Source organism: Podarcis tiliguerta (assembly GCF_965153285.1).
Source record: "Podarcis tiliguerta genome assembly, chromosome: 7".
Lineage (NCBI taxonomy): Eukaryota > Metazoa > Chordata > Lepidosauria > Squamata > Lacertidae > Podarcis > Podarcis tiliguerta.
In genome coordinates this window covers 86,699,666-86,726,518 of record NC_139540.1, presented here as the reverse complement: position 1 = coordinate 86,726,518, position 26,853 = coordinate 86,699,666, and the positions used below count along the sequence as shown (strand labels likewise).

At 42.9% G+C, this 26,853-nt stretch overlaps 1 protein-coding gene and 1 long non-coding RNA gene across 8 annotated transcripts in view; both read right to left on the bottom strand.

The window, feature by feature from the left end:
- Positions 1-26,853, bottom strand: part of CFAP61 (cilia and flagella associated protein 61) — a 119,990-nt gene that overhangs the window by 40,898 nt on the left and 52,239 nt on the right. For 6 of the 7 annotated variants that reach the window (XR_014513125.1, XM_083448551.1, XM_083448550.1 and 3 more), the window contains 3 exons: positions 20,073-20,200; positions 8,033-8,131; positions 3,444-3,612 (listed from right to left, as the gene is read on the bottom strand). Coding sequence is in view for 6 of the 7 variants with exons in the window: in XM_083448551.1 (XP_083304677.1) it covers positions 3,444-3,612; positions 8,033-8,131; positions 20,073-20,200 (396 nt within the window). In the remaining variant the exon portion in view is untranslated. The remainder of the gene's footprint in view (positions 1-3,443; positions 3,613-8,032; positions 8,132-20,072; positions 20,201-26,853) is intronic. The other variant, XM_083448554.1, reaches the window with a different exon arrangement.
- On the bottom strand, positions 3,616-4,799 carry LOC310681286. Its single transcript, XR_014513205.1, has 2 exons — positions 4,727-4,799; positions 3,616-4,120 (listed from the first exon to the last, which is right to left on the bottom strand). It is a non-coding gene; the product is annotated as an uncharacterized lncRNA (long non-coding RNA).

Genomic DNA, 26,853 nt, shown 5'->3' with positions numbered 1-26,853 from the left:
AAGGCCAAATTTGCCAGTTGTTCCTTTTATCTCTTGACTCCCTACTTTAGCATTCCAATCCCCTATAATGAGAAGAACATCCTTCTTTGGCATCATTTCTATAAGGTGTTGTAAGTCTTCATAGAATTGGTCAATTTCAGTTTCTTCAGCACTAGTAGTTGGTGCATAAACCTGGATTACTGTGATGTTAAAAGGTCTGCCTTGGATTTGTATTGAGATCATTCCATCATTTTTGAGATTGCATCCCAGTACAGCTTTCGCCACTCTTTTGTTGACTATGAGGGCCACTCCATTCCTTTTACGGGATTCTTGCCCACAGTTGTAGATATGATGGTCATCCGAACTGAATTCGCCCATTCCTGTCCATTTTAGTTCACTGATGCCCAGGATGTCAATATTTATTCTTGCCATCTCATTTTTGACCACATCCAACTTACCAAGGTTAATGGTTCTTATATTCCAGGTTCCTGTGCAATATTTTTCTTTACAGCATTGGACTTTCGCTTCCAGGCATATCCGCAACTGAGCGTCCTTTCGGCTTTGGCTCAGCCGCTTCATCAGCTCTGAATCTACTTGTACTTGTCCTCCACTCTTCCTCAGGAGCATGTTGGACGCCTTCCGACCTGAGGGGCTCATCTTCCAGCATCATAACTTTTATATGCCTGTTGTCTTTGTACATGGAGTTTTCTTGGCAGGGATACTGGAGTGGCTTGCCGGTTCCTCCTCCAGGTGGATCACGTTTGGTCAAAACTCTCCACTATGACCTGTCCATCTTCGGTGGCCCTGCACGGCATAGCTCATAGCTTCTCTGAGTTCTTCAAGCCCCTTCGCCACAGCAAGGCAGTGATCCATGAATGGTGTGTATATATATATGTGTGTGTGTGTATAAAATATCTTTATTGCAGTCCAACGACCCATAAGATGGATTCAGAATAAAATACAGATTCATACAGACAACCCCCCAGGGAAGGGAGACTGAAGCATTATTTGTTTAATTATGGGTATGTTGATCTTTGATTTGTATGACTACTGAAAGAAACTTTGCCATGGCCACTGTGATATCATTGGACTTGTCGTCCAGAAGATATTTGATATAGTAGGCTTCAGATTGACCCGGCCGATTTGCCAATAGTGGTTTAATCAATAGTTCCCTAGCTTGATCATATTGTCCGCAATGCAATAAAATATGCCTCATGCAGTCAACGTCCTGAGAGCATACACAGATCCTATTTTGATAAGGGATACTTCTCAGTTTGCCGTTTAACACTTCTGATGGGAATATATTTAATCTGGCTTTGGTGAAAAGATGCCGATATGTTGGTACAGACAAATTTCTAAGATATGCAGGTATCTGAAACTTGAACCCATAGTGAATACCTACTGCTAATGGGCCACAGACAACATGTGATTGAGATTGGAGATCACTATGTGATATGTCCCGGAGCCTTTGCCTCAGAGATTCAAGGGCAGTATCATTGTCCAGATGGTACAGGAGAGAAGGTGGAATACCAATCAAAGTGGCTTTTCTAACCATAATTTTCATCCATGAGCTGGTAAACTCCTTGTTGTTTAGGTATGGAAGTAACCCCTTCCCTAGGCCAAAGACTGAGATCTTGAGCCAGTATCTCAGGGCAGCCCACCATGCTTTAGTTGATAGAGGACATTCACCTGTTTTTAAAAATAGTACTGCATTTGGAACACAATTTGGAACTTGTAGGAGGGACCGGAAAAACTTTGCCTGGTAGCCATTGAACTTGGAGAATGAGCCATTGAAACAGATGTTTGAGGCATAGAGGAGTTGAGAGACAGATTTTGCATTAAATACCTTAATGGCTGATGAAACATAATGGCCTCCGCTTGTATAAAAGAATCGATGTATAGCCAGTTTGCTTACCTCCGCCTTTTGATAGGCAGTCTGCCAATGATGTTTCCAGGACTTGGAATGATGGGATAGAAGACCTAGATACCGGAAGAATTTGGTCTGCTCTAGTTTGTGACCATCCAGTACTCATTTACTCGGGGAGAATCTCTTCTCCACCAGGACTTTTGATTTTTCATAATTGATGGATAACCCATTACCAGAGCAGTAGTCTGAGAATTTCCTTAGTTGGTAGTTCAGGCCAGGTCTGGTTCGGGAGAGGATGGCCGCGTCAACCGCATACAACAAGAGAGGGGTCTTTCTCGTCCCTATTTTTGGAAGATGGCCATCAGGGTCCATTAAGCTTGCCTCTAAGTCATTCAAAAACAAACTGAACAAAGTAGGGGCCAAAATGCATCCCTGTCTCACTCCCCTATCCTAAATGGTATGTAAATTTTGTTAAGTAAAATAGTTCAGATCCATGAGCCTCAACTAACTTTCACAGGGATTCTGAGGAACTGAGGCAAATATTGATGGCAATAGATGGAAGTTCTAGGTCTTACTGACAAATTAAAAACTGGCATTGCACTGAGTCTAGATGCCATCCACTCAAGAGTTCTTAAAGAACTCAAAGATTGATAGACTTACCAAGCATACAGAAGAGCAAGTCTTGCTGAAGGAGAACCAGCATGACTTCTCCAGGGGCAATTTTGGTTTCCCTAATATTTTTTAATTCTTTGAGAATGTTAACAAACATTATAGAGACGATCTAGTTGACACTATGTACAGTACTTAGATTTTAAAGAAGCTTTTGACAAAGTACTACACCAAAGACTTCTGAGAAGCATAGCAGTCATTGAATAAGAGGAGAGGTCCTGCTATGGATCAGAAATTGGTTAAGGAACAGGAACCAGAGAATAGGAATAAGTGGGTAATTCTCTCCATGGAGTAATGTAGAAAGTGGAGTCTCCCACTACTTTGTAGTGAATGGAGCATGTGAGGGTAATTAAAGTCACCCATTACCAGTGTGGTCTCCACATGCAGCTGCTGGGTGACCTTGGGCCAGTCACACTTCTTTGAAGTCTCTCAGCCCCGCTCACCTCACAGAGTGTTTGTTGTGGGGGAGGAAGGGAAAGGAGAATGTTAGCCGCTTTGAGACTCCTTAAAGGGAGTGAAAGGCGGGATATCAAATCCAAACTCTTCTTCTACTCAGAGCAAATATCCTTACTGATACCAAGAAGAGCTGTTTTATAGTTCTGATTCATTTCAGCAGGGCCTGTGAAAGAGAACAGGATTGTGCCCTTCGTGATCTCCACTAGTGGACTTATGTAGTCCGATCCAATGCATATTTGTTGAGATTTAAGTCTCACTGAGTTTAGTGGGGCTTTCACTTAAGTGGAAGTGCATGGGATTGCATCCCCAACTTCTGAAATTTATTTTTTACTTGTTTTTAAGCAAAATTCTGTATTAAGTTTGGTGCATTAAAGAATTGCAAATTTTCCATTGTTGCAAAGAAGTTACTTTCTCTGTGCTCTTTGATTTCTCTACATTTGTGATTTTTCATTCATTCAGTTTCCACCTTCACCTGATACTGCTGGCCAGCACAGAGAATGAGATGGTCATAAGGCACTTTTCTCCCATTGGAAACCAGTACATGTTTTGCAGCTCTGTCTATGCCAGTCATTTTTCCAACCACAACATTAATCCATGAACTAAGTGACATCAGTGCGTAGTCATTCTCATTAAAACAATGGCTGTGAAAAAAGAACATGTGATTTTTTTATTAGTTGACTGCAAGCATGAATTGTATACTTGGCGAGCTGGTTAAAGTCTCAGAGTGCATCAAGTGCTCTATCTTACAGAAGTTTACTGAAGTCCACAATGAGAAATTATTCAGTATAAAGAACTTGAAACAAACAAGTAAAACAATAACCCATTCTATTAGATCACGTTATAAAATACTGTAAATGTAACAACAGGATATTAAAATACATATGAAGTTTGAATCATACTTTGCTTCAACTATGATCAGCAGTAGGACAATTCAACAATAAAGTGTGGAGATGCTAATTTACATTGCAACTATGTTAAACTGTAAATTCCTTGAGGTAGGGACATTATGGGCTGGATTCAACTAGTCAGGCAGCGGAAACAAGTGCAATGAATTTCACTAGCACAATGGGGCTCCCTCCCCAACCCCTGTATCAGCTTGGGGAGTGACAGGAGAGCCCAGTACAATATGCAGGGGTAGGAAAGAGGAGACTGTTTTGTCTGGCAAGCAGAAATGCTCACACTGATGAAACGACCAGTTTCATGGTCAGACCTCACCTGGAGTACTGTGTCCAGTTCTGGGCACCACAGTTCAAGAAGGACACTGACAAACTGGAACGTGTCCAGAGGAGGGCAACCAAAATGGTCAAAGGCCTGGAAACGATGCCTTATGAGGAACGGCTAAGGGAGCTGGGCATGTTTAGCCTGGAGAAGAGGAGGTTAAGGGGTGATATGATAGCCATGTTCAAATATATAAAAGGATGTCACATAGAGGAGGGAGAAAGGTTGTTTTCTGCTGCTCCAGAGAAGCGGACACAGAGCAATGGATCCAAACTACAAGAAAGAAGATTCCACCTAAACATTAGGAAGAACTTCCTGACAGTAAGAGCTGTTCGACAGTGGAATGTGCTGCCAAGGAGTGTGGTGGAGTCTCCTTCTTTGGAGGTCTTTAAGCAGAGGCTTGACAACCATATGTCAGGAGTGCTCTGATGGTGTTTCCTGCTTGGCAGGGGGTTGGACTCGATGGCCCTTGTGGTCTCTTCCAACTCTATGATTCTATGATTCTATGATAATGAGTAGTTATTAAACTGGAGGAACAATCAGACAGTGAAAGAAGGACACCCCCCCCCCCGCTTAGGAGGCCTATAGGAGAACCAGGAAGGGGCCGACATACTAAACATATCAGGGGCATAGCGTGGGGGAGGGTGTGATGGAAAAGTTTGTTTACTGAGCATGTTGAGTCCCTGAGTGTTTCTCCCCCTGCCAGCAAACAGTTAACTGGCCCGAGTGCCAAGGGAGGCGGAGTGGAGGGAGAGATTCCTGGGTCTGTGAGGGGGATTCTGTCAGGCGGTGAGGAGAGCGAGAACTCCCAGGAGATGCTCTCAGAACCTGGTTAAAATAGACAAGACACAGTCCCACACGGTGCTTTGCAGGAAAATGGGTCCTCAGAGGGAATACTCCGACAGGAAAGGGTAATGGTGTTTCTGAGACCAAGGAGGATTTGGGGGTCTGTAGGGAAACAGTCCAGTTAAAATCCTACATTCCTGAAGTCTGATCTATGGGAGATGTGTAAAAGGAAGTAACCTTAAGCCTGAACAGCATACAGCCTATAACTTGAAACAGTACTGTATATGTTTTAATAAAAAGCAACAGCACTGTTTGTTACATGTCTGTGGAAGAAGAAGAACCAAAACTCCTTGTTTACATCTTTATAATAAAGTTTGTTTGCAACCTGTTTTCCAAAAAGAAAAATCCACTGTCGCTCGTGATTCATTCTCCATTGGGGATTTGACCTAAGAGAAAGGGAAACAAGCCTGGCACAGCGGCTCCAGAGAGAGAGAGGGCCGTTGTGCCCATTGCAGAGGGTGGGGGGCACTGGTTGTGCCCACACAACAGGCACCCTTCTCCAGAAGAGAGCCCAGAGAGGGAAGCTGTGCCAGGCAGGGCCTCCGGGGCGGCTACGCCTCCTTTGCCCCATGGCTGGCGAGGAGCTTCGCCGCTGGGCTGGCCAAGAAAGAGAGAGGGCTGTGGTGTGCCCAGAAGTTCCTTGTATGACAGCCCCGCACCAGCGCCACATCACTGCCACCAAGGACATGGAAAGATCCCACTGGGTTCAAAGAGGCAGAAGCAGAACTGATGAAGTTCCAAGAGATGTGGTAATTCTCTTTGAACACTATGGGCTCAAAGATTCAATTTGCAGAGCGCTATGGAATGTTAGAAACCTAAAATACAACAAAGCCACCATTGTAAGAGGTGTAATAAGAAACCAAGAAGAAGAAGAAAATATTAAAGATTGGGGGGAAATTGTGGAATAATTGGAAAATTCATATATGAAAATAAGTTCATTAGCAGGGTAAATGTAAAACAAGCAGCTAAACATATTTTTAAGAGAAACTAAAGAATAACTTAAAGATGGAGTAATGTAGATAATGTAGTGTAAAAATTAAAGCTAAAAAGAAACCACAAAAGGGGAGGAGGAGGGAAGACAAATATGTGTGTATTAGAAATATATGTGATTTGTGTTTTTGTAATTTGTATGTTTGTAAATCTTTGAAAAACCGAAAACTAAAATTTATATATATATATAAAACAATTAAATATTCTAGGATATCAGCCCAACCACACTGGGGTAGAAGAAGGGGAACTTTGACCCTGGACCTCTTACCAATGGAGTGACTAAAGCATGTTTAACTAAATCTTTAGACCTTTAAAAAGAATGTACAATTTAGTCAGCCATGGGGCAAGCTCACTGTGAAATGCTTTTTTACAAAGCTTCTTCTCACCAATGTAGTGTCCCTCTTTGAATGGCCATTATGGTGTCTATGTCCGACAAGTCAATTCAATCCTAGAGGAGGTGGAAGCACCACAAACATGGTGTTTTTCAAAACTGATACTACTTCTGAAACCAGGGCGATCCTATGAAAGCCAAATCATATAGGCTGATAGCTCTCGTGAATGGAGATGCAAAGTTATTCACAGAAATAATGGTCATGTGTCAGGGCAGGTGGCGGGATCAACTGTTTCATTGGGGCAAGACCTACTGGGAAGGGTTGCTGTGCTCACTAGGCCTGAGCTGTTTTGTTTCTTTGGATAAAGAGTTAACTTCACTGACACTTTGTGAGCCATTGCTGACCTGTGAGAGATGCCAGAGGCCTCCACATGGTGTGGGAATCAGAAATAGGCCACCCAATTGAATATCACAAATGGGAGGGTAACTGGACCAATCCCCCCCCCCAAAAAAATCTCTGCTCTCTTACAGGAGGTCTCACTCAAGGTCATTCTCTGCTGACACTGGATGCAGTTAGACAGGCAAAAATTAATCCCTCTCTTTCCCCTTTATGTTGGAAGGGTTGTGGAAAACCTGGTTAATGTATTCATGTTTGGTGGGAATGCCCCCATGTTAAAAACTTTTGAAACAGAGTATTTCCCATTATATCCTCAACCAAGGTCATGTAGCACCAGATGTTTTGGTAACTGTGGAGCATTTTTCACCCAGACAGCTAGGCTTACACCTAAGGCTTCAAGATGGGATTTCCATCATCTCCACCCCCCGTTCACCCGGCTCGTCTGCCACTGGGAAGAGTCACAAGCTGCAGTCTGCCCAGTTGCCTGGGTGAGGAGATCCTGCCCCAAGTTTGAAAGCTGATTCTAAGAACAGTAATTATTTCTTCTTCCACATTTATTTTTAAAGTTTATAGAGATGTTACTGAAATATTACAATCTACCATCATGATCATGAATTTTCACAAAGAAGGCAATACTTGAATTGCTGGTTTTTGTAGAACCCTCTAGAACAGAGGTCAGAAATCTGGATCACCAGCTGTCCCCTTACTCATTGCTGAAGACTACTTTATGGAGTCATTTACTCAGCAAGACTTGTCCTGTATTGATGTAAAAGCAGAAGGTATTATTCCTTTTGGTTATAAATTTCCAATCTTCCCACAAGTTCTGATATAATAGGCTATCAACAGTTCAAAATTAAGGTTACCAGTTGCAGCAGGTGAAATGGTGAGCTACACTTGATGTCTTAATGTTCAAGTGTAAACAGTTACATGCATGTGTTCCTAAGCTAGAAAGATGCATCCTTCTCCCCTCCAGTCTGTGAGTTTTAAATTCTAGGAACGTTGGGGTTATGGGCTGAAACCTGAAGAATAGAAGCTCATTCAGACTTTTACACTAACAACATTGTAAAAGGCATCCCCAACATTTAAAAAAAGGTAAATTGGGGAGTGATCTGGTAGGGGCAGATGACAGGGATCACAGGAAAGTAGGAAAGCCAAACATGACAACTGTCCCTGTCATTCATTACACAAACCAGCCACGTAACAGATATATATTTCACAATTTGAAAATCATGCTTACATTTCAGTCTGTCCAACATTACTGAAAATGATTTAAACAAACCTGTTAGATAAAAACCGGTTATGTAGACAATTTGACTCTGCTTTCCCAGGAAGTCCATGAGTTGAAATCAAGGTTAGGTTGTTAAATTTCAGATGTGGACTAAATGAGGGGAGAAAGACCAAATCAGATTTGTTGAGGCAACACTGCTGAGACTTAGCTTACGCTCATGTTTCATACTTGTAAGCAATTGACTTCCTCACCAACTTACGAGTTCTTCTTCAGCATTTCTTATGCAATCATGCAAAAGCTAAAGGTATATGCTTTGCCAGTGTGGTCATTAGTAATCTAGTTGGCTTTCACAAACTATTTTGATGCTTAAAAACAACCACACATGGTTACCATAATTTCCAAATATTTGCAGAACCAACTGCTCAGTGTATTCTTGGTCCTATTGTTGAAATGCAGTTTATGGATAGGGTGAGACCTTCACTGAAGAGTATTAAGACAACCAAATCTCTACCAGCTACTCTCTTCCCATATTTCGCAGGGCTGATTTGGATACAATGCTAAACTATGGTTAAATTATAGTTTATCATTAGGTGAAAAGGACTTGGATTATGTATTTTCCACTTCCCTCTACTCCTCTGGCATAACCATGGAGAAGATATTTAAAGCACCCCCTTTATCTGTTAAACTAGCCAGAGTTCCTTGTTACACTGATCCTAAAAGAATTGCACTGGCTCCCAGTATGTTTCTGAGCACAATTCAAAGTGTTGGTGCTGAGCTTTAAAGCCCTAAATGGCTTCGGGCCTGTATACCTGAAGGAGCGTCTCCACCCCCATCGTTCAGCCCGGACACTGAGATCCAGCTCCAAGGGCCTTCTGGCAGTTCCCTCATTGCGAGAAGTGAGGTTACAGGGAACCAGGCAGAGGGCCTTCTCAGTAGTTGCACCCACTCTGTGAATGCTTTTACTATTTTTTGCTGGGAGCTGCCCAGAGTGGCTGGGGCAACCCAGTCAGACGGTCCACTTCCAAAAACATTGGAAACACAAGGATTGAAATCAGGGGTGCCAACATGAATAAAATATTGTGGAGGCCCAGGTAAGCCCCACCCTGCATAATCAATCACATGATGAAGTGCACACACATGATTTGAATGGGAATGCCCATCCGCTTTGTGGGGGCCCAGCCCCCTCAAATATTTTATTGTGGGAGCTGAAGCCCCCACAGCCCCTAGAAGTTGGCTCCTATGATTGAAATCATTCAATCACACACAATCTAAAAATGGGCAGAATTAACTGCCTCAAGAAGAGGCTGATTGGAAGAAGCAAGGTCAGGGCAGTGAAACATGTAGATCTAGGGGACAGCCTCCTCTTTTGGTGAACATTTTGAATCACAAAAACTCTTACAATACAACATTGTGCATATTTGCTCAGAAATAAGCCCCGCTGTGTGCGTGCCAACAATTGGGGGTTTTTTTGCTTGTTGCACAGTAACAGTTCTTCACAGCACACAATTGGGAATTATTGCATTACATCTATGCAATAATTTTGATTACAGATACAATAGTGATTCATATATCCTAGGTTTATATTCCTTGCTATCCATCTGAAAGCAAATAAAACAAAGACAAATTTCTGGTCACTGGAAAAAATGAGGGAAATTATGAAATATCTCTAAGGAGAATTGCTTCTAATTTTAATGTAGGTTCAGAATGCTGAATGCCATGTGTTGTACAAGCACTGGGCACCCTTTGGTTAAAAAACAAAGCTTCAAGTTAAGAGCTCAACCCAATGAAGCATTAAACAAGTGCACCTGCATCATTGAAGCAAATAATTCCAGCAGAGATTCATGTTGCTGTGGCTACAAAATGGGAAGAACAGCTCAAAGATACTTGTAAAGCAGTAGGGATTAGAGTATCTAGGGAAATAAGTAAAAGGTATTGGGTTTCATTGCCTGGTTTTAGAGGGCAGCTAGAAAAGAAGGACTCAACATCCTTGGCTTTAAAATAAAAAGGATTATGTTGCCAATTTATTGGAAATACAAGAAACTGTAAATGATTGCTATTTTCTATGTTTTTCATTAATGGCAAATCAGTCAGATCATCAGTACTTTTAATGATTCCAATGGATGGGGTAGTTCCCCTTTTTTTTAATGAACCAAAACACACATTTTCCCAGCAATATTCAAAAAATGTTTTTCAGTAAATGTCAGACACACTGTGAGCATTACACTAACTTGTAAATCTTAACCATTAGAAGGCAAATATTCTAGCGCATGGTTTGAAGGCAGATAATGCAGATAATCTTGCTGAAACTGAGTAAATCTGGTCCTGGTCAGTGGCTGCAGAGCCATCCTATGTATGTTGCTGTGAGGTCCGCAGAAGAAAAGCAGGATAGAAAGATAAATGAGTGGGGAATGTCAGATAATATATGTAAATCTCAATGCTGTTTTTGTCCCCCGTTGCCATACCACAGTCTGGTGCAAAGTGGCCTAATTGGCATGGTATATGGAGCATTTTTACACATGTACAATTATTTGGGCCTGAATACTGGTATCATGAGCACTTTGAATCTGTGAACATCTAGGTCTTGTCTCATGTTTGGAAGCCTCTGCACACTGCCATTCACACAAACACACAGATCTGAATATTGTCTCCAACTCAAATGTCTGTGTGTGCTTTGATTCTTCACATGCTGAGCAAATTGTCTCCTCATCTACTTCAGTGGTGGGGCTGCTCTATACCTGCTGAGGGGTGGATATGAGGAACTGCTCCCTCTACTGAAATGAAGGGAAAGACATGGTGGAGATCTGTGCACAGCGAAAATAAAACCCAGGTTAGAAGTATTCAATTAATGCTAGCAAAAGAATATATTTAAAGATAATTCCCAAAAAATATGTTTGGATGTACTGTATGTTAAATTGATCGTTGCAAATTTAAGGCACTTTCTCTACTGGGTTTGTGGCACATTTGTCATGGACACCATCCACTGTAAATGTGATTTCACAACAAGGCAAGATAGAACATGCCCTATTTATCTCTGTCCCATGAAAAGAGACAATATCTGAATGAAGCCACTCCAGTAAGACTGAGCACATGACAAACCATTGTATTGTTTTGCTTTGGCATAATTTACCCTCAGTACGAAGGGGAAAACAGTGGGGAAAGGGGGCACATATTTCAGCCAATTCATGTGGCAAAAGGCAGATAGCATAAAACAATAACAATTACTAAAACATTCATTACATGTTAGCCCTGTGATCAGCAAGTAAGCACTAACTATTTAATTAGTCAACTAATTAGCAGCAGGCGACATGGAAGACTCCTGACATTCTCAGACAAATGTAAGATAAAAAGCCTAATTAAACAGCAAGCATTATGCTACCTATTGCCAAACAAGACAGCTGTGCAGGATATTGTGTAATATTGGGCTACAAGATAACAGGACTTGTAGCTATTCTGTCACAAGTTAGGTTTTGGAAGCATGCAATTTCTAAGCTATGTTTAGACAGCTAAACAGCCCCAAAGGAAGGAAAAGGAAATAAGAATTCATTCTAAACAGAAAATCAGTGCTTTTACGAAATGTATCTATATATTAGCAAGGGAAGTGCTATCCACTGTGAATGGTGCGTGCACATTTAAGTGACCATTTCCCCCTGCAACATAGATATTTATTTTGAGAGATACAACTTTTCCCCTATCGTCAGTTCCATGGTTATTGGGAAAGCTGGCAATTAAAATATTAATGTGGCATTCACAGCTGACAGTGTACCCTTGAAATTGTGATCCCTGGTCCTTCAGAAATGCAGAAGCTGTATCAGTAATGGAACATGGCTTGTGATGTATAAGGCCCCTCATAGCCCCACTTCCATAACTGGAGAAGCATGAGAGGAAAATGAAAACAATGTCTATAAGACCCATTAAGGCAACACCTTGCTACTAAAACCTCTTTATGCCCACTCTACTGAAAATAAAGAAGCACCAGTGAGAAATGCAGGAGGTATTTTCTATCTCAGTGGGATATACACATTTTAAAGGAATGCTCCTTAGCCTATTTCCATGCTCAGGTAATAAGCTGAGATGCTGCTCTAGCTTGCAGTTTTCTGCTACAAAAACAGCAGTGACTAATGTTAGCACCCTTAGCAAAAGTAAAAAAAAAAGGGGGGGTATATCTTTCCAGCATTTTAAAAAACATTTATATTTTAAATCTTTTCAAAACCCCAATCACAGTAACTAGCATGCCTGAAAATGAATTATATTTGTCTGCTCCTGTGCTAACTGCTTATGCGAAATAATTAGGCAGTAAGAATAATGAAGAGGAAATGGCTTCCTTTTTAAAGATTAGGTTTAAAATTGATTCTATTTTTAGCATGTGTCTCTCCTGCAAGAAAATCAAGAAAGGCTGAGTGGACTTAATATCCAGGTCCTAGGAGTGTACATAAATTCAGGAATGAATTATAAAACTGCAGCATTGTGTGGATTTATAAAAGTGACTGCTCAGGATGTGGTTATAACAAGGCATATTTTATTAGTGCATCTTAAAATATCCAGAATATATCAGATTCCCACCCTGCAATGTGATTGTATCTGAAAACTTTGTTCCGTTTCAGAGGCTCTCTTTCCATGTGGCTAGTGGACACCCAAGAGAGAGCCTTATTGGTTACGACATCCAGGACGTGGAATTACACCTAGTGAGATACCACCTGCTTGTGGGGTAGGGGTAAAAATGATTTTAGTTAAGCAACCCAATTTAGAATCTTGATTTTAGTGTATATTCTGCTCCTGCTTTGACTGCTTACTTTTGCTTGCTTGCTTTTAGGATGTTTTGCTTTATATAATAATATATTTTTCGTCACAGAAAGACTACAGTATTTTATGCTTTGCACTAGAATGCTGCATAGGAAAGGCATGAAATTAAATACAAATATATTATTTCTCTTACACAAGAGCCTGCAAACGCATGAGAACTGCTACAGATTGTCCCTATTTTAGTCTGTGCAAACTACTGCATGATGAAGAAGAAGAAGAAGAAGAAGAAGAATTTGGATTTGATATCCCGCCTTTCACTCTCTTTAAGGAGTCTCCAAGCGGCTAACATTCTCCTTTCCCTTCCTCCCCCCCCAACAAACACTCTGTGAGGTGAGTGGGGCTGAGAGACTTCAAAGAAGTGTGACTGGCCCAAGGTCACCCAGCAGCTGCAGGTGGAGGAGCGGAGACGCAGGTTATGCAACAAGGCACTAGTGTTTTCAATTTTATAGCCAATAAGCAAGGAACTGATGATAGGGGAAAACTCTACCAGTAAGGAGATCCAAGCTGGATGTTCCAAGCTTAGACTGTGTGTCTTATGCAAACCAACTTTGTGTTTCTATACAAATAATTAAGAAACGTGTATGGTGTTGGAACCCAAGTTAAACTGTTTGTCTTTCCTTGCTGCTGTATGAATCTGATCTTTAAAGAGTTTGTAAGTAAGCCATTTTTAACTTACTAAACATGTGGTCTCTTTCAAGGCTTAGGAAAATGGGGAATTTTGGAAGCAACTTATAAGGGGATATTTTTAAGGCCTAACAGGGTATATTTCCATGCTTTGTGTACTGCATATTTTGTGACTTTAAGTTTCTGCTGTAGCTCTCTCACCAAAGGGCACTTGCCCCCAAACCTGGATCTAGGCATCCAGGGAATTCTCCTTTGTATTATATCTAGTATTTTATCTTTTACCGAAAAATACAAGATTAAAACCAACAGTTTTTGTGATTCTAAGTTCTTTTAAACAGTTTTCAATATTGTGTTTTCATGTTTTAATGTTGTTACCTGCCCTGGGACCTTAGGGTGAAGGGAAGGTAATTAATAATAATACTGAGTCAAAATAGTCATCCTAGGGAATTTGCTGGACTAGGATGTAGGGAAGCTAGATTTCTATGCTTGATTGGTTTTAAAGGTCTTTCACATAGTAGCTCCCAAACTCATGTTAGAACCAAAACAGGACATGCCACGAAAAAGAGATATTCACTAGCTCATTGTTGTTGTTTTGCAAAAGAGTTGTGCCTTTTGTGCTGCTCCTGCTAGTGGATTAAAGGTGACCAGCATAACTGTGGGCATGACCTTGTATAAATCATGCAGTGGCCTTCTACTTGCTTTCACTTGAACACAAACAGAACCCTTCATGTGATCCGGGATGCTGATAAATTAGGGTCCCTGATCATGTGAGGTGGTCTACTTCTGTGAACAGAAGCCTTTGCAGACCTACCCCACACAACATGGAGATGACTGGAGAAGGAAGGGGAGCAGCATGCCTATGAGGGCATTAGGAGTGGGGCTTCCATGTGCACTCCGGCCCCCAGACACACTGTGAGTGTTTGTGCTTTCACGCAAACACACCTTATACGTAATATACAATATATACAATAAGGCTCGTAATATAGTTAAATATAGGTAAAAAATTAAAAGAAAAAGGGAACTATATAATAATCCAAAAATAATTCAATCTTCCCTACCAGAGAAAAATGGCAGATTAAGTTGATGGATTATGCCAAAATGGCAAAAATAACCAGAATCAGAAATCAGGAAGATTATGTTGGTTGTTGGTAATTGACTGTAAAACTTTAAACTGAAAAACTATTTAAAAAAATAAATTTATTTTTTTTTTAAAAAATCAATCTCTTGACCTTACTGAATGGTGTTGTACAGCTTCAACAACAAATATACAGAGGATATACACGGCTTAGCTTCTCCTTCCTTGATATATTTTGAGAAACTGCATTTGTACTGATTTTATTCATAATTGGACAGCTCTGATTTGGTATTTTAATACTGGTTGGTATTTTTAGTAGCTTTACACTGACCTTTAGCAAAAATCTACACACACACAAAACCCTATCTCTGGCAGCAGGCTGCAGTCTTTAAAATAACCTTTCAAAAAGGCGAACAATCAAGGGGACAGCGAGCTAGGAAAGAAAGGGAATAGATTAAAACAAAAACAAAAACCCACAAAGCGTAAGCTTTTCACCCTGATTCCACAGCTTAATAGTGTACATGTGGTCATAGAATCATAGAATCATAGAGTTGGGCCATCGAGTCCAACCGCCTGCCAAGCAGGAAACACCATCAGAGCACTCCTGACCTATGGTTGTCAAGCCTCTGCTTAAAGACCTCCAAAGAAGGAGACTCCACCACACTCCTTGGCAGCAAATTCCACTGTCAAACAGCTCTTACTGTCAGGAAGTTCTTCCTAATGTTTAGGTGGAATTTTCTTTCTTGTAGTTTGGATCCATTGCTCCGTGTCCGCTTCTCTGGAGCAGCAGAAAACAACCTTTCTCCCTCCTCTATGTGACATCCTTTTATATATTTGGACATGGCTATCATATCCCCCCTTAACCTCCTCTTCTCCAGGCTAAACATGCCCAGCTCCCTTAGCCGTTCCTCATAAGGCATTGTTTCAGGCCTTTGACCATTTTGGTTGCCCTCCTCTGGACACGTTCCAAGTTTGTCAGTGTCCTTCTTGAACTGTGGTGCCCAGAACTGGACACAGTACTCCAGGTGAGGTCTGACCAGAGCAGAATACAGTGGCACTATAACTTCCCTTGATCTAGATGCTATACTCCTATTGATGCAGCCCAGAATTGCATTGGCTTTTTTAGCTGCCGCGTCACACTGTTGGCTCATGTCAAGTTTGTGGTCAACCAAGACTCCTAGATCCTTTTCACATGTACTGCTCTCAAGCCAATTGGTGCTACAATCTCACAAGGAATTCCTACTCTGGGATTGGTCATAAAGAATATTGTGTATCAAAGGAGATGGAAATGGATAGCGGAATTATAATACAGGAGGGAATGCATATTATTTAAAATAGGGTTGGCTACCCTGTGGTAGCCATTGTACTACATTGTACCACAGGTCCCAGCATCCTTCATCACTGGGTCATGCTGGCTGGCACTGATGTCAGTTGGAATCCAACATAAGGACAACAAAAAGTTATCTACCCTGGTTTAAATGAACCAAGGTGTGGGAAAGGGGAAGGTGGAGATTAAAAGGCCTAAATTGTACGGCATAGAGCAGGGGTAGCCAAGGGGGTGGTCATTGTTCAGGGATACTGAGAGTTGGAGCACATCAACATCTGGAGGGTACATTTGCTACGGAGAAGGGAGACCAAGATAATAAAAGGTCTGGAAAACAATCTTATGAGGAACGGTTGAAGGAGTTGGGTATGTCTAGCCTGAGAAAGAGGAGACTCAGAGGAGATAGGATAGCCATCTTCAAATATCTCAAGGGCTGTCATGTGGAAGATGGAACAAATCTTGTTTTCTCCTGCTCTAGAGGGTAGGACTCAAACCAGTGGATTCAAGTTACAAAGAAGGTGATTCTAAATAAACATCAGGAAAAACTTTCTGACAGTAAGAGCTGTTCGACAGTGGAAGGGACTCCCTAGGGAGGTCATGGATTCTCCTTCCTTGGAGGTTTCTGGGTGGACAAGATGATCCTTCAGCCCCCTTCCAACTCTGCAATTCTATGATTCTATTCTAAGTTTGTTTACATCTAAGGCAGGTTGACTAATTTTTAAAGGGAAACAAACCTCCTTATGTTCAGTTGCTCTAGTGTTAGCACTTTTATCTTTATTTTATTTACTGCCTTTATATCCCACCTTTTTCTCCCTGGAGTTCAAGGAGGCCTACATGGGTCTCCCTTTCCTCATTTAATTCCCACAATCGGGGAGCTTCATGGCTGAGTGATGATTTGAACCTTGGTCTCCCAGGTGCCAGTCAGACACACTAACCACTAGACCGCAATAGCTTTCCATTTTCTCATTTTTCTTTATTTTCCCACTTTTTCTCATAGCTAAGTTGGAAGTGAGCTGGGCTGAGAGAAAAACCTCTGGAGCCACAAGGCATAGAGAGGTAAGGTGGAAGATAGGGTAGGTGCAACTTCCCTCATCACACACTGGGTGGTTGTTGTGGCCTGTTGTGCCAAAGTCCTACTCCTAGGGAGCAATGCCAGGGCTAGGTGGTCAGCCCTTGGGGAATTCCTAGGCCAGCTGCTGGAGATTGGCAGGCTTTCCCGCCACCTGTTCATTTGAATTCTGGCCAATCTGGCCAGGTCAGGTGAGCAGGGCTTGGGACCTGATAAAAGCTGGCTGCACCCAATCCCAGAGACTGCAGTTGGCCGAAGAACAACCCTCCCTACCTGCCACATAATCAATGATGCTGTGGGTTTGTGTGTGCACTAACCTTTTCCTTCTAGGGCACTGCATTCATGGACTTGCTGTGGTTCAGTAATGGTTGTCCTTTTCAGAACCAGGAAGAAATTTTCCTCCAAACAGATTGGCATTTGGCATGTTTGCCTTCCCCGCAGCAGCAGTCACAACTTTGGCGGATAAGGTGGAATCCTCCTACTCTAACAACGTGTGTGTGTTGCAGTGGTGCATCACTCTCACCTCAGAACTGTGCGATACCATGCTACACTGTGAGAGGGATCTACTAGGAAGCCTCTGTCCAAAAGCCAAGGCATGTGGTAGATGTGCCATAGAGCTTCCTTTAGTGGCTTGGGAGGGTCATACGTGTTGACCTCCAGCTTGCAGGTGACCCATTAATCCTGGGCTTGAGGCTATCATGTGATAGCCCCCCACCAGCGGGTCTGTGAGGGATATATACCCAATGCCTAAGCCAAATTCAACCTATATCTGGAATCAATAAAATTGTGGCCAGTTTTAAAATCCCAGAACATTGTCTTGTCCAGTTTGGCTCAGGTCTTGCTCTGGTGTGTGTCACTGTGAGTAGGTCTGCAATTACTGCCTTTGTCCCACAAAAGGACTAAAGAAGGGAAATTGATTTCATTTTTCCAGGCCTGTTTAAATGGCATGATACTTCTTTGCTGCTGTGGTATTTTTTATTTGTTTATTTTTAGAGGTTTGATTTTATTTACAAAATTCGGAGACACCATATTTCAAAAAAATAAATAAAGTAATAGGTGAAGCCACCATGAAAACTCCACAATTAGCATTATTAAATATTATTAAATGCATTTGTTGAGGAACATATGCTTATTTGTTGTATGTTTGTTGTAGGATATATGCTAGTGGTAGTAGAAATAATGGTGGCTCGGTTCTGGAAGGACTTAAAGAGTGCATATTTGGCATGTTTGCAGGCAAAACTATGGGAAATGGTCTGAATGAAAAGCTCACCTAAAATTATGTATACAAAAAGGAAAAACACAGAGATACTTTTGCTGAAGACTCCTACAGTTTTATTTTCAGTAGCTGTAGGCATTCCTTCAAATACCCTAGTTCCCAAACTCTGTAGGTTTCAAAGCTAAGCAACAGAAGTCTGAATTGTGCTTGGAAATGATCGGCAGTAGTTTAATTAAGAACTGGTGAGATGTATTCTGTATGACCCATCTTCATCAACAATCTAACAAAACGTTTTTGGACAAACTCAAGTGGCTGAGAAGTCATCAAAGGCAGACTCATTGCAGTACAGTGGTACCTCGGGTTACATAAGCTTCAGGTTACATACGCTTCAGGTTACATACGCTTCAGGTTACAGACTCCGCTTACCCAGAAATATTACCTTGGGTTAAGAACTTTGGTTAAGAACTTTGCTTCAGGATGAGAACAGAAATCGTGCTCTGGCAGCGTGGCGGCAGCGGGAGGCCCCATTAGCTAAAGTGGTGCTTCAGGTTAAGAACAGTTTCAGGTTCTTAACCTGAGGTCCGGACCTCTGGAACAAATTAAGTACTTAACCCGAGGTACCACTGTAATCTCATTTGGAAGTTATGAGAGCACGAACAACAATGGTTTCAAGTATTGTTTTAATTATTTGTTTTGCAATGTTATTTGTGTTTAATCAAAAGTAAATTATACTGAGTTCAAGCAAGCATACATAGGGTTCAGCCTTAAACTCTTATGCTGTAGACCACCTTGAGTGCAAAAAATAGAAATGTTGGCTAAAATACTTTAAAATAAGCACATTGTGAGTTACCCTTAGAACAAGAGACTCACTTTACAGATAGGGCCATCTGAACCCCCATGCATAACTGTCCACACTTTATGAGGCAAACTTGCTTGCCATGGGTACACTGCTGTTACACTGCTTTCCCATCACAAACATTTTTTAAAATTATTATTATTATTAATACCCCACCCATCTGGAGGGGAAGATGTATGTGCTTCTTAAAATAACCACACAGACATGTCTACAATACCCAGCTTGGCTGAGCCTCCCCTCTGCACGTAAACAGACATGCACATTTATTTCTAAATCACCTACAGTATTTGCTTTGTGCAAGTCAAAATAAGACCCAGGACCTTTCCTCAAGCAACCAGTTTAAAAGACTATGCATGAAAGGGAAGGAAAGTAGAGGGAAAAGGTAGGAAGGTTAATTTGAGAATGCCACTATGCACTAAGCAGATCTGTTCCATGTTGGTATTCTGGCTGGGAGGAAACTGTTACAGTCATCATACATCCCTCATTCTCTAGCTGGCAACTTACTCTTCTCCTCACCTCTGCATTCCCAGGGCATAAATTCTGCAAAGGAAGAAGGAAGGAAGCCCCCTGCAAGCAATGAGTGGGATTAAGTCTAAACATTAGGAAGAACTTCCTGACAGTAAGAGCTGTTCGACAGTGGAATTTGCTGCCAAGGAGTGTGGTGGAATCTCCTTCTTTGGAGGTCTTTAAGCAGAGGCTTGACAACCATATGTCAGGAGTGCTCTGATGGTGTTTCCTGCTTGGCAGGGGGTTGGACTCGATGACCCTTGTGGTCTCTTCCAACTGTATGATTCTATGATTCTATGATTCTAAGTGAATATTCCCATTTCTAATGTTTTGCTGTAAGGGGTATGTTGCATACCCTGTAAGTGCTTGCTGCAGGAAACACCTAGGTACCTACAGCAATCTTATTTGTTGTATACACATTAGAGGCAGCCTGAGACATCCCCAACATGGGAGTGAAGGTGGAAGGGGAAAAGACTCAATGTGCACACAGAGCTTTGGGTCACAGTAGCATAAGTAAGTTAGAAAAGCTGAAAAAACTCAAATGTAGAAAAAAAACAGAGAAATATTAAAGCATACAGGATTTCCCTAATTATAAGAAGCTACACACATTAAATACTTACCAAAAAGTCAATGTTTCTAGGAAGGAGATTCCCACATTTGATGCCCCAACTACTACAATTCTAGCATTCACCGACACTTTAGGCTCCAAGGACAACTTCCGATTAAAGTGGTTCAATGCATACTTTACCTGCAAGAGGAGTTAACAAAAAGAAGTGATGACAAAATGATGAGAACTCTTTAAATGATTTCTAACAGCATTACTAAGGAAACAGTCTCAACCATACATAAAGGTAAAAGTAAAGGTACCCCTGCCCTTACGGGCCAGTCTTGCCAGACTCTAGGGTTGTGCGCCCATCTCACTTAAGAGGCCGGGAGCCAGCGCTGTCCGCAGACACTTCCGGGTCATGTGGCCAGCGTGACGAAGCTGCTCTGGCGAGCCAGCACCAGCGCAGCACACAGAACGCCGTTTACCTTCCCGCTGGTAAGCGGTCCCTACTTATCTACTTGCACCCGGGAGTGCTTTCGAACTGCTAGGTTGGCAGGTGCTGGGACCGAACAACGGGAGCGCACCCCACCGGGGGGATTCGAACCGCCAACCATATGATCGGCAAGTCCTAGGCGCTGAGGTTTTACCCACAGCGCCACCCGCATCCCTATCAACCATACATAGATATTCCAAAATTTGAAGGAATGGCATACATTGTACTTCTATGGAGCTGCCACCACAGATCATGATTAAACAATTTGTGATATAGTTAATTTCATTCCTATGAGAAAAGAACAGAAAATTTATTGAAAATGATGAGCCATTGTTGTGAAAGACAGCTGACCATTGTAGCAAGCCAATATAAATACCATATTAAAATAGCTTTGGAGAACTAAGCCCAAACTAACAAAATGAATTTCAATAGGGACAAATGTAAGGTTCTACACTTAGGCAGGAAGAACCAGATATACAAATATAGGATGGGGGACACCTGGCTTGCCAGTAGTACACTAATAAAGGATTTAGGGGTCTTAGTAGACCACGAATGTGATGCAGCAGTAAAATAAGTTAAAGCTATTCTAGGCTTCATCAACAAAAGTCGAGTGTCCACATCAAGGGAAGTAAAAGCTGTAATCTTTCCAGCAGTTTCAAACCATACCTGGAACACTGTGTCCGGTTCTGGGCACAATTTAAGAAGGATAATGACAAGCTGGAATGTGTGCAGGGGAGGGCAACCAAGATGATCAAGGGTCTGGAAACCAAGCCTTAGGAACAGTTGAGCAAACTGGATATGTTTAGCCTGGAAAAGAGGGGTCTGAGAGGAGATATGATAGCCATCTTCAAATATCTAAAGGGCTGTCACATGGATGAAGGAGCAAGCTTGTTTTCTGCTCCTCTGGAAGCCAGGACCCAAACCAATGGATTCAAGTTACAAGAAATGAGATTCAGACTAAACATCAGGAAGAACTTTCTGACAGGAAGAGCTGTTTGACAGCTACATCTGCAATGGACTCTCCTTCCTTGGAGAGGTCTGTCCTTATGATCTGTCTTGTATGATCTAATTGAGATTCCTGCATTGCAGGGGGTTAGACTGGATGACCCCTTCCAACTCTACAATTCTATGATTTTGTGATTCTAGGTGTGCTACTGCTGTTGCTCACAATAATGCTAGTGCTTGGAGCTTCTCTAAAGTTTTAAGCAGAGTTAAAAATTGGATGTTGTGAACAGATTTAGCTGCTGACTCACTTTGCTGGCCTGAAAAACCACAAAATTCCAGTACAGAATCCAAATAAAGGAAACATATTCCTGAAGATAAAAGTGTTAACAATTTAAACGTGTGTTCTTTTTAAGAATTTTTTTTTTAAACTCCAGATATATGTTTTTCCTCTGATAATACTTTTGCAGTGCAATCATGACATCCAGTGGCCAATGTCAGCGACTAGTATCAGTCAAGTGGTGTCCCTAAAAATATTCCTTTATATGTTCTACAACATTCTTTGATGATTACATACCTAGTAATTTCAAAAGATGTATTTCAGGTACAGCAGCACTGCAGACATACTAGTTTAATTCTTCCTTCTTACTTGGGATATCTGAATGGTTGTTGAATGGGAAGAGATCTCTAACAAAATTCTTAGCACTCATATGAAAAACAATTCTCAGAAATTTGTGTGTGCGTTGATAGTTAACATTAGTGATCGGTTGTGTAGACATGCACTGAATATCTGCCCGTTACAACGGCTGCTCGTTAAAGAGACACCAATCCACCCTCTACAGGAGCCAGAGCTGCTGCCACTCAGCAGGCCGAGCCTAGAGAATGGCAGGGCCTGGAGCAGCTGTTGCTCTTAAAGATGAGCTCATGGAGCTCAGAGGTAGGAACAGAGGAAGGAGAGTGGTTTTCTGGGGAGAGAAAGAGAGGGGCAAAGGCTTGAGGGGCTACAGTCTCTTGACTCTGAAGAGACTGAGTGATGATGGACTCAAGGGCATCCTGATCAAATTTGCAGATGACACCAAACTGGGAGGGGTGGCTAACACCCCAGAGGACAGGATCACACTTCAAAACGACCTTGACAGATTAGAGAACTGGGCCAAAACAAACAAGATGAACTTTAACAGGGAGAAATGTAAAGTATTGCACTTGGGCAAAAAAAATGAGAGGCACAAATACAAGATGGGTGACACCTGGCTTGAGAGCAGTACATGTGAAAAGGATCTAGGAGTCTTGGTGGTGCTGAGAAACTGGAGGGCCATGACAGTAAGTCTTATGGCAGCGCTTACCCCCTTCTCTCTTTTTAATTGATCTGAGTCACTTTGGGATACAAATTGTTTGAAAAGTGGGTTAAAAGTATATTAATAAATGGTTGGTATGGGGGTTTACTTCCTTAATCTGCTTCAGGCCATCCGAAGAAAAATGACTGCAAGTCTGCTTTATTCTTCACAAATGGCATGTACTACTGCAGCTTGCATAGCAATCTAATGCCTATTCCATTCAATGGGATTTACTCCTACATAAGGATGCACAGAATTAATAATAATAATAATAATAATAATAATAATAATAATAATAATAATAAATTTTATTTATATCCCACCCTCCCCAGCCGAAGCCGGGCTCAGGGAGGCTAACAACACTAAAATAGTGCAACATTATAAAAACATTATAAAAATTAATTAAAATCAAAATTGATGGCAACCATAAACTAAAGTTTTGTAAAGATTGCCAAAGGAGGGAGTCAGGCTGTGCCCTGACCAAAGGCCTGGTGGAACAGCTCTGTTTTGCAGGCCCTGCGGAAAGATGTCAAGTCCCCCAGGGCCCTTGTCTCTTGTGACAGAGCGTTCCACCAGGTTGGAGCTGCAGCCGAAAAAGCCCTGGCTCTAGTTGAGGCCAGCCTAACCTCTCTGAGGCCTGGGACCTTCAGGATGTTTTTATTTGCAGACTGTAGGTTCCTCTGTGGGGCATACCAGGAGAGGCAGTCCCATAGGTACGAGGGTCCTAGACTGTAGAGGGCTTTGAAGGTTAAAACCAGCACCTTAAACCTGATCCTGTACTCCACCGGGAGCCAGTGCAGCTGGTATAGCACTGGATGAATGTGATCTCGCAGCGAAGACCCCGGAAGGAGTCTCGCTGCGGCATTCTGCACCTGTTGGAGTTTCTGGGTCAGTCTCAAGGGCAGCCCCATGTAGAGCGAGTTACAATAATCCAGTCTGGAGGTGACCGTTGCGTGGATCACAGTGGCTAGGTCAGGGCGAGAGAGATAAGGGGCCAACTGCTTAGCTTGGCGGAGATGAAAAAATGCCGCCTTTGTTATAGCTGCAATCTGCGCCTCCATGGAGAGGGAGGTATCGAAGATTACACCCAAACTCTTAACGGACGGTGCTGGCACTAATTGCACCCCCGCAAGAGATGGGAGTTGCCCCCCCAATCCCATATCGTCCTGTCCCAGCCAGAGGACCTCTGTCTTCGAAGGATTTAACTTCAACCGGCTCCCATGTAACCATCCAGCCACAGCTTCCAAGCATCTGATCAGTGTGTCTGGGGCCGAGTCAGGATGGCCATCCATCAACAGATAGAGTTGGGTGTCATCAGCATACTGATGGCAACCCAGCCCAAAACTCCAGACAAGCTGGGCAAGGGGGCGCATAAAGATGTTAAAAAGCATCGGGGAGAGTATCGCACCCTGGGGCACTCCACACACCAAGGAGTGGCGGGATGACAATTCCCCCCCAAGCGCCACCCTCTGTCCCCGACCAGAGAGAAACGAGCGCAGTCATTGAAGGACTGTGCCCTGGATCCCCACATCAGCAAGGCGTTCGTTCCAGGAGTTTGTGATCGACCATGTCGAAGGCTGCTGACAGGTCTAGAAGAATCAGCAGCCCCGACCCGCTTCGATCCAGCTGCCTGCGGAGATCATCTGTTAGGGCGACCAGAGCCATCTCGGTCCCATGACCAGCGCGGAAGCTGGACTGGAATGGATCCAGAGCCGATGTTTCATCCAGAAACCTACCAAGCTGTTCAGCAACTGCTCTCTCAATCACCTTACCCAGGAATGGAAGATTCGAAACCAGGCGGTAATTGGATAGATCTAAGGGATCTAATGATGTTTTCTTTAAAAGCGGGAGCACCACTGCCTCCTTCAGTTCCCCTGGGAATGTCCCGGTGCCAAGGGACAAATTGATGATATCCCCTAGGGGGGCCCGCACCTCGTCTGGACACGCTCTAATCAGCCAGGACGGGCATGGGTCGAGAGGACAAGTGGTGGGCTTTCCAGCTCGGAGGAGTCTGTCCACATCGGCTGGGGATATCCGGTCAAAGTGGTCCAATACTGGACCCGAGGACAGTTGAGGGGCCTCCAGTTCCTTTATTGTATCCAAATTGGCAGGGAGGTCATGGCGGAGCAACAAGACCTTCTCCGCAAAAAAGCTCGCAAATGCCTCACAGCTGTGTGTCAAATTGTTATTTAAATTTGGCTGTCCTTCGAGGGACGTTGAAGACCGAATTATACTAAATAATTGTGCCGGGCAAGAGCTAGCGGATGCAATGGAGGCCAAGAAGTAGGACTTCTTAGCGGCCTTCACTGCCATCTCGTAGGTTTTCATAAAAACCCTATAAGATGTTCTTGAAGCTCCGTCACGGGCACCCCGCCATACTCGCTCTAGCCGTCTGAGGTCCCGCTTCATTTTCCGGAGCTCCTCGGTAAACCAGGGAGCCTGGTTTCTGCGGGGTCGCAGAGGGCGCTTATGTGCAATCTCATTGATGGCTGCCAGGAGCTGGGTATTCCAGCCCTCAACAAGCTCAGTCAATGAGTCGCCAGGGGGAGAAAGGTCCCGCAAGGCTTGACGGAATCTATCAGGGTCCATCAGCCTCTGCGGATGAGCCCAAATCGGCTCGCCACCTAAGCAGGGTGGGGGTGGAACGTCAATCTTGGCTTTCAGAGCGTAGTGATCAGACCAGGGCACTTCATCGAAGGAAACATGATCACATCTATACCAACGCCAAAGATCAAATCCAGCGTGTGGCCTGCTTGATATGTGGGGCCCGAAACAAACTGGGAGAGCCCTAGTGTCGCCATGGAAGACACCAGGTCCAGAGCCTGTGGGGAGGGAGTGGCATCAGCATGGATGTTGAAGTCCCCCAATACCAATAGGTTAGGGAACTCCAAGGCCCAGCCGGCCACCGCCTCCAGCAGGCCTGACAGGTGGCCGGTACACCAGCCAGACAGCCAAGCTCACCTCAGAGCCCCACACTAGGCCAACACATTCAATGCCAGGGATTGATGGCAATGGTAGAGCCCTGAAAGAACAATCTTCCCGGATTAATAATGCCACCCTCCCCCCCCCCCCGCCCACAGTCCGCGACTGGTGGAGGACGGAGAAACCCGGGGGCGCCATCTCTCGTAAGGTAACAGTATCCCCTTCGCGCACCCAGGTCTCCGTCACACAAGCCAGGTCGACCCCCTGCGAGGTGAAGAAATCTCGCAGGGTGGCGGTTTTGTTGCCTATAGACCTGGCATTGCACAACACCAGTGACGGAGGTGAGTAATCCTTGCCCTTTTGGATTCTGTTCTTACAGTAGCCAACTAGATGCCCATGTCACATGTCAATAAAGCACTATTGAATATTTTGTATGTATTTTAAGTAATTTTTATACTATATGGCACAATGGTAGAAGGATTCAAGAGAAGGGGAAAGATAAAGAAGATGTATTTTTTCCATTTTCCTTCCTTTGAAGGCTACCCCAATTCTGTGAGCCCTGAACAAGTAATCATTAACTAATATGCAACAGAGCAAGACTTATTATCTGTGAATACAAGCACTAGGCCTTGTGTTGAGCTCAGCCATTCCTGCTGTGGCCGCCTGTCACATTCTTTCCACCTGGGAGGGCAGAGTGCTCTCCTGTTACTTCTCTGGCAGTTGCTGGCAAGGGGGGCATTTCTGGTGTGAAATTCAAGGATCACTTTTGTGCATGAGGCAAGTCAACTCCATCTATTTTAAGTAACAATTTACCTCCACTTAAAATGCGTACACAGGACTTTGGGGAAGAGGCACACTATTTCACAAACTCATGGGCATACTGCAAATCTCATGTCAGTACAGCTAGTGTCTCCAGTATTAACTACTTCCTTTCTCTAGCACAACGAGCAAGATTTAAATCAATATATTATTTGTGTTCCTCTGGCCATACATATATGAAGCCAAATCCATGATTGGTGTACATACATTGCTATCAAACTATAAATATTTATTTGTGGCTTAAATACCTTTAAAAAAAAAAAGTTTTGGTAAGGCATTTAATGTAGAACAGCTTGCCATACAAATAACCAACCACCTGCTAATTCCAGTTCTATAACACCCAT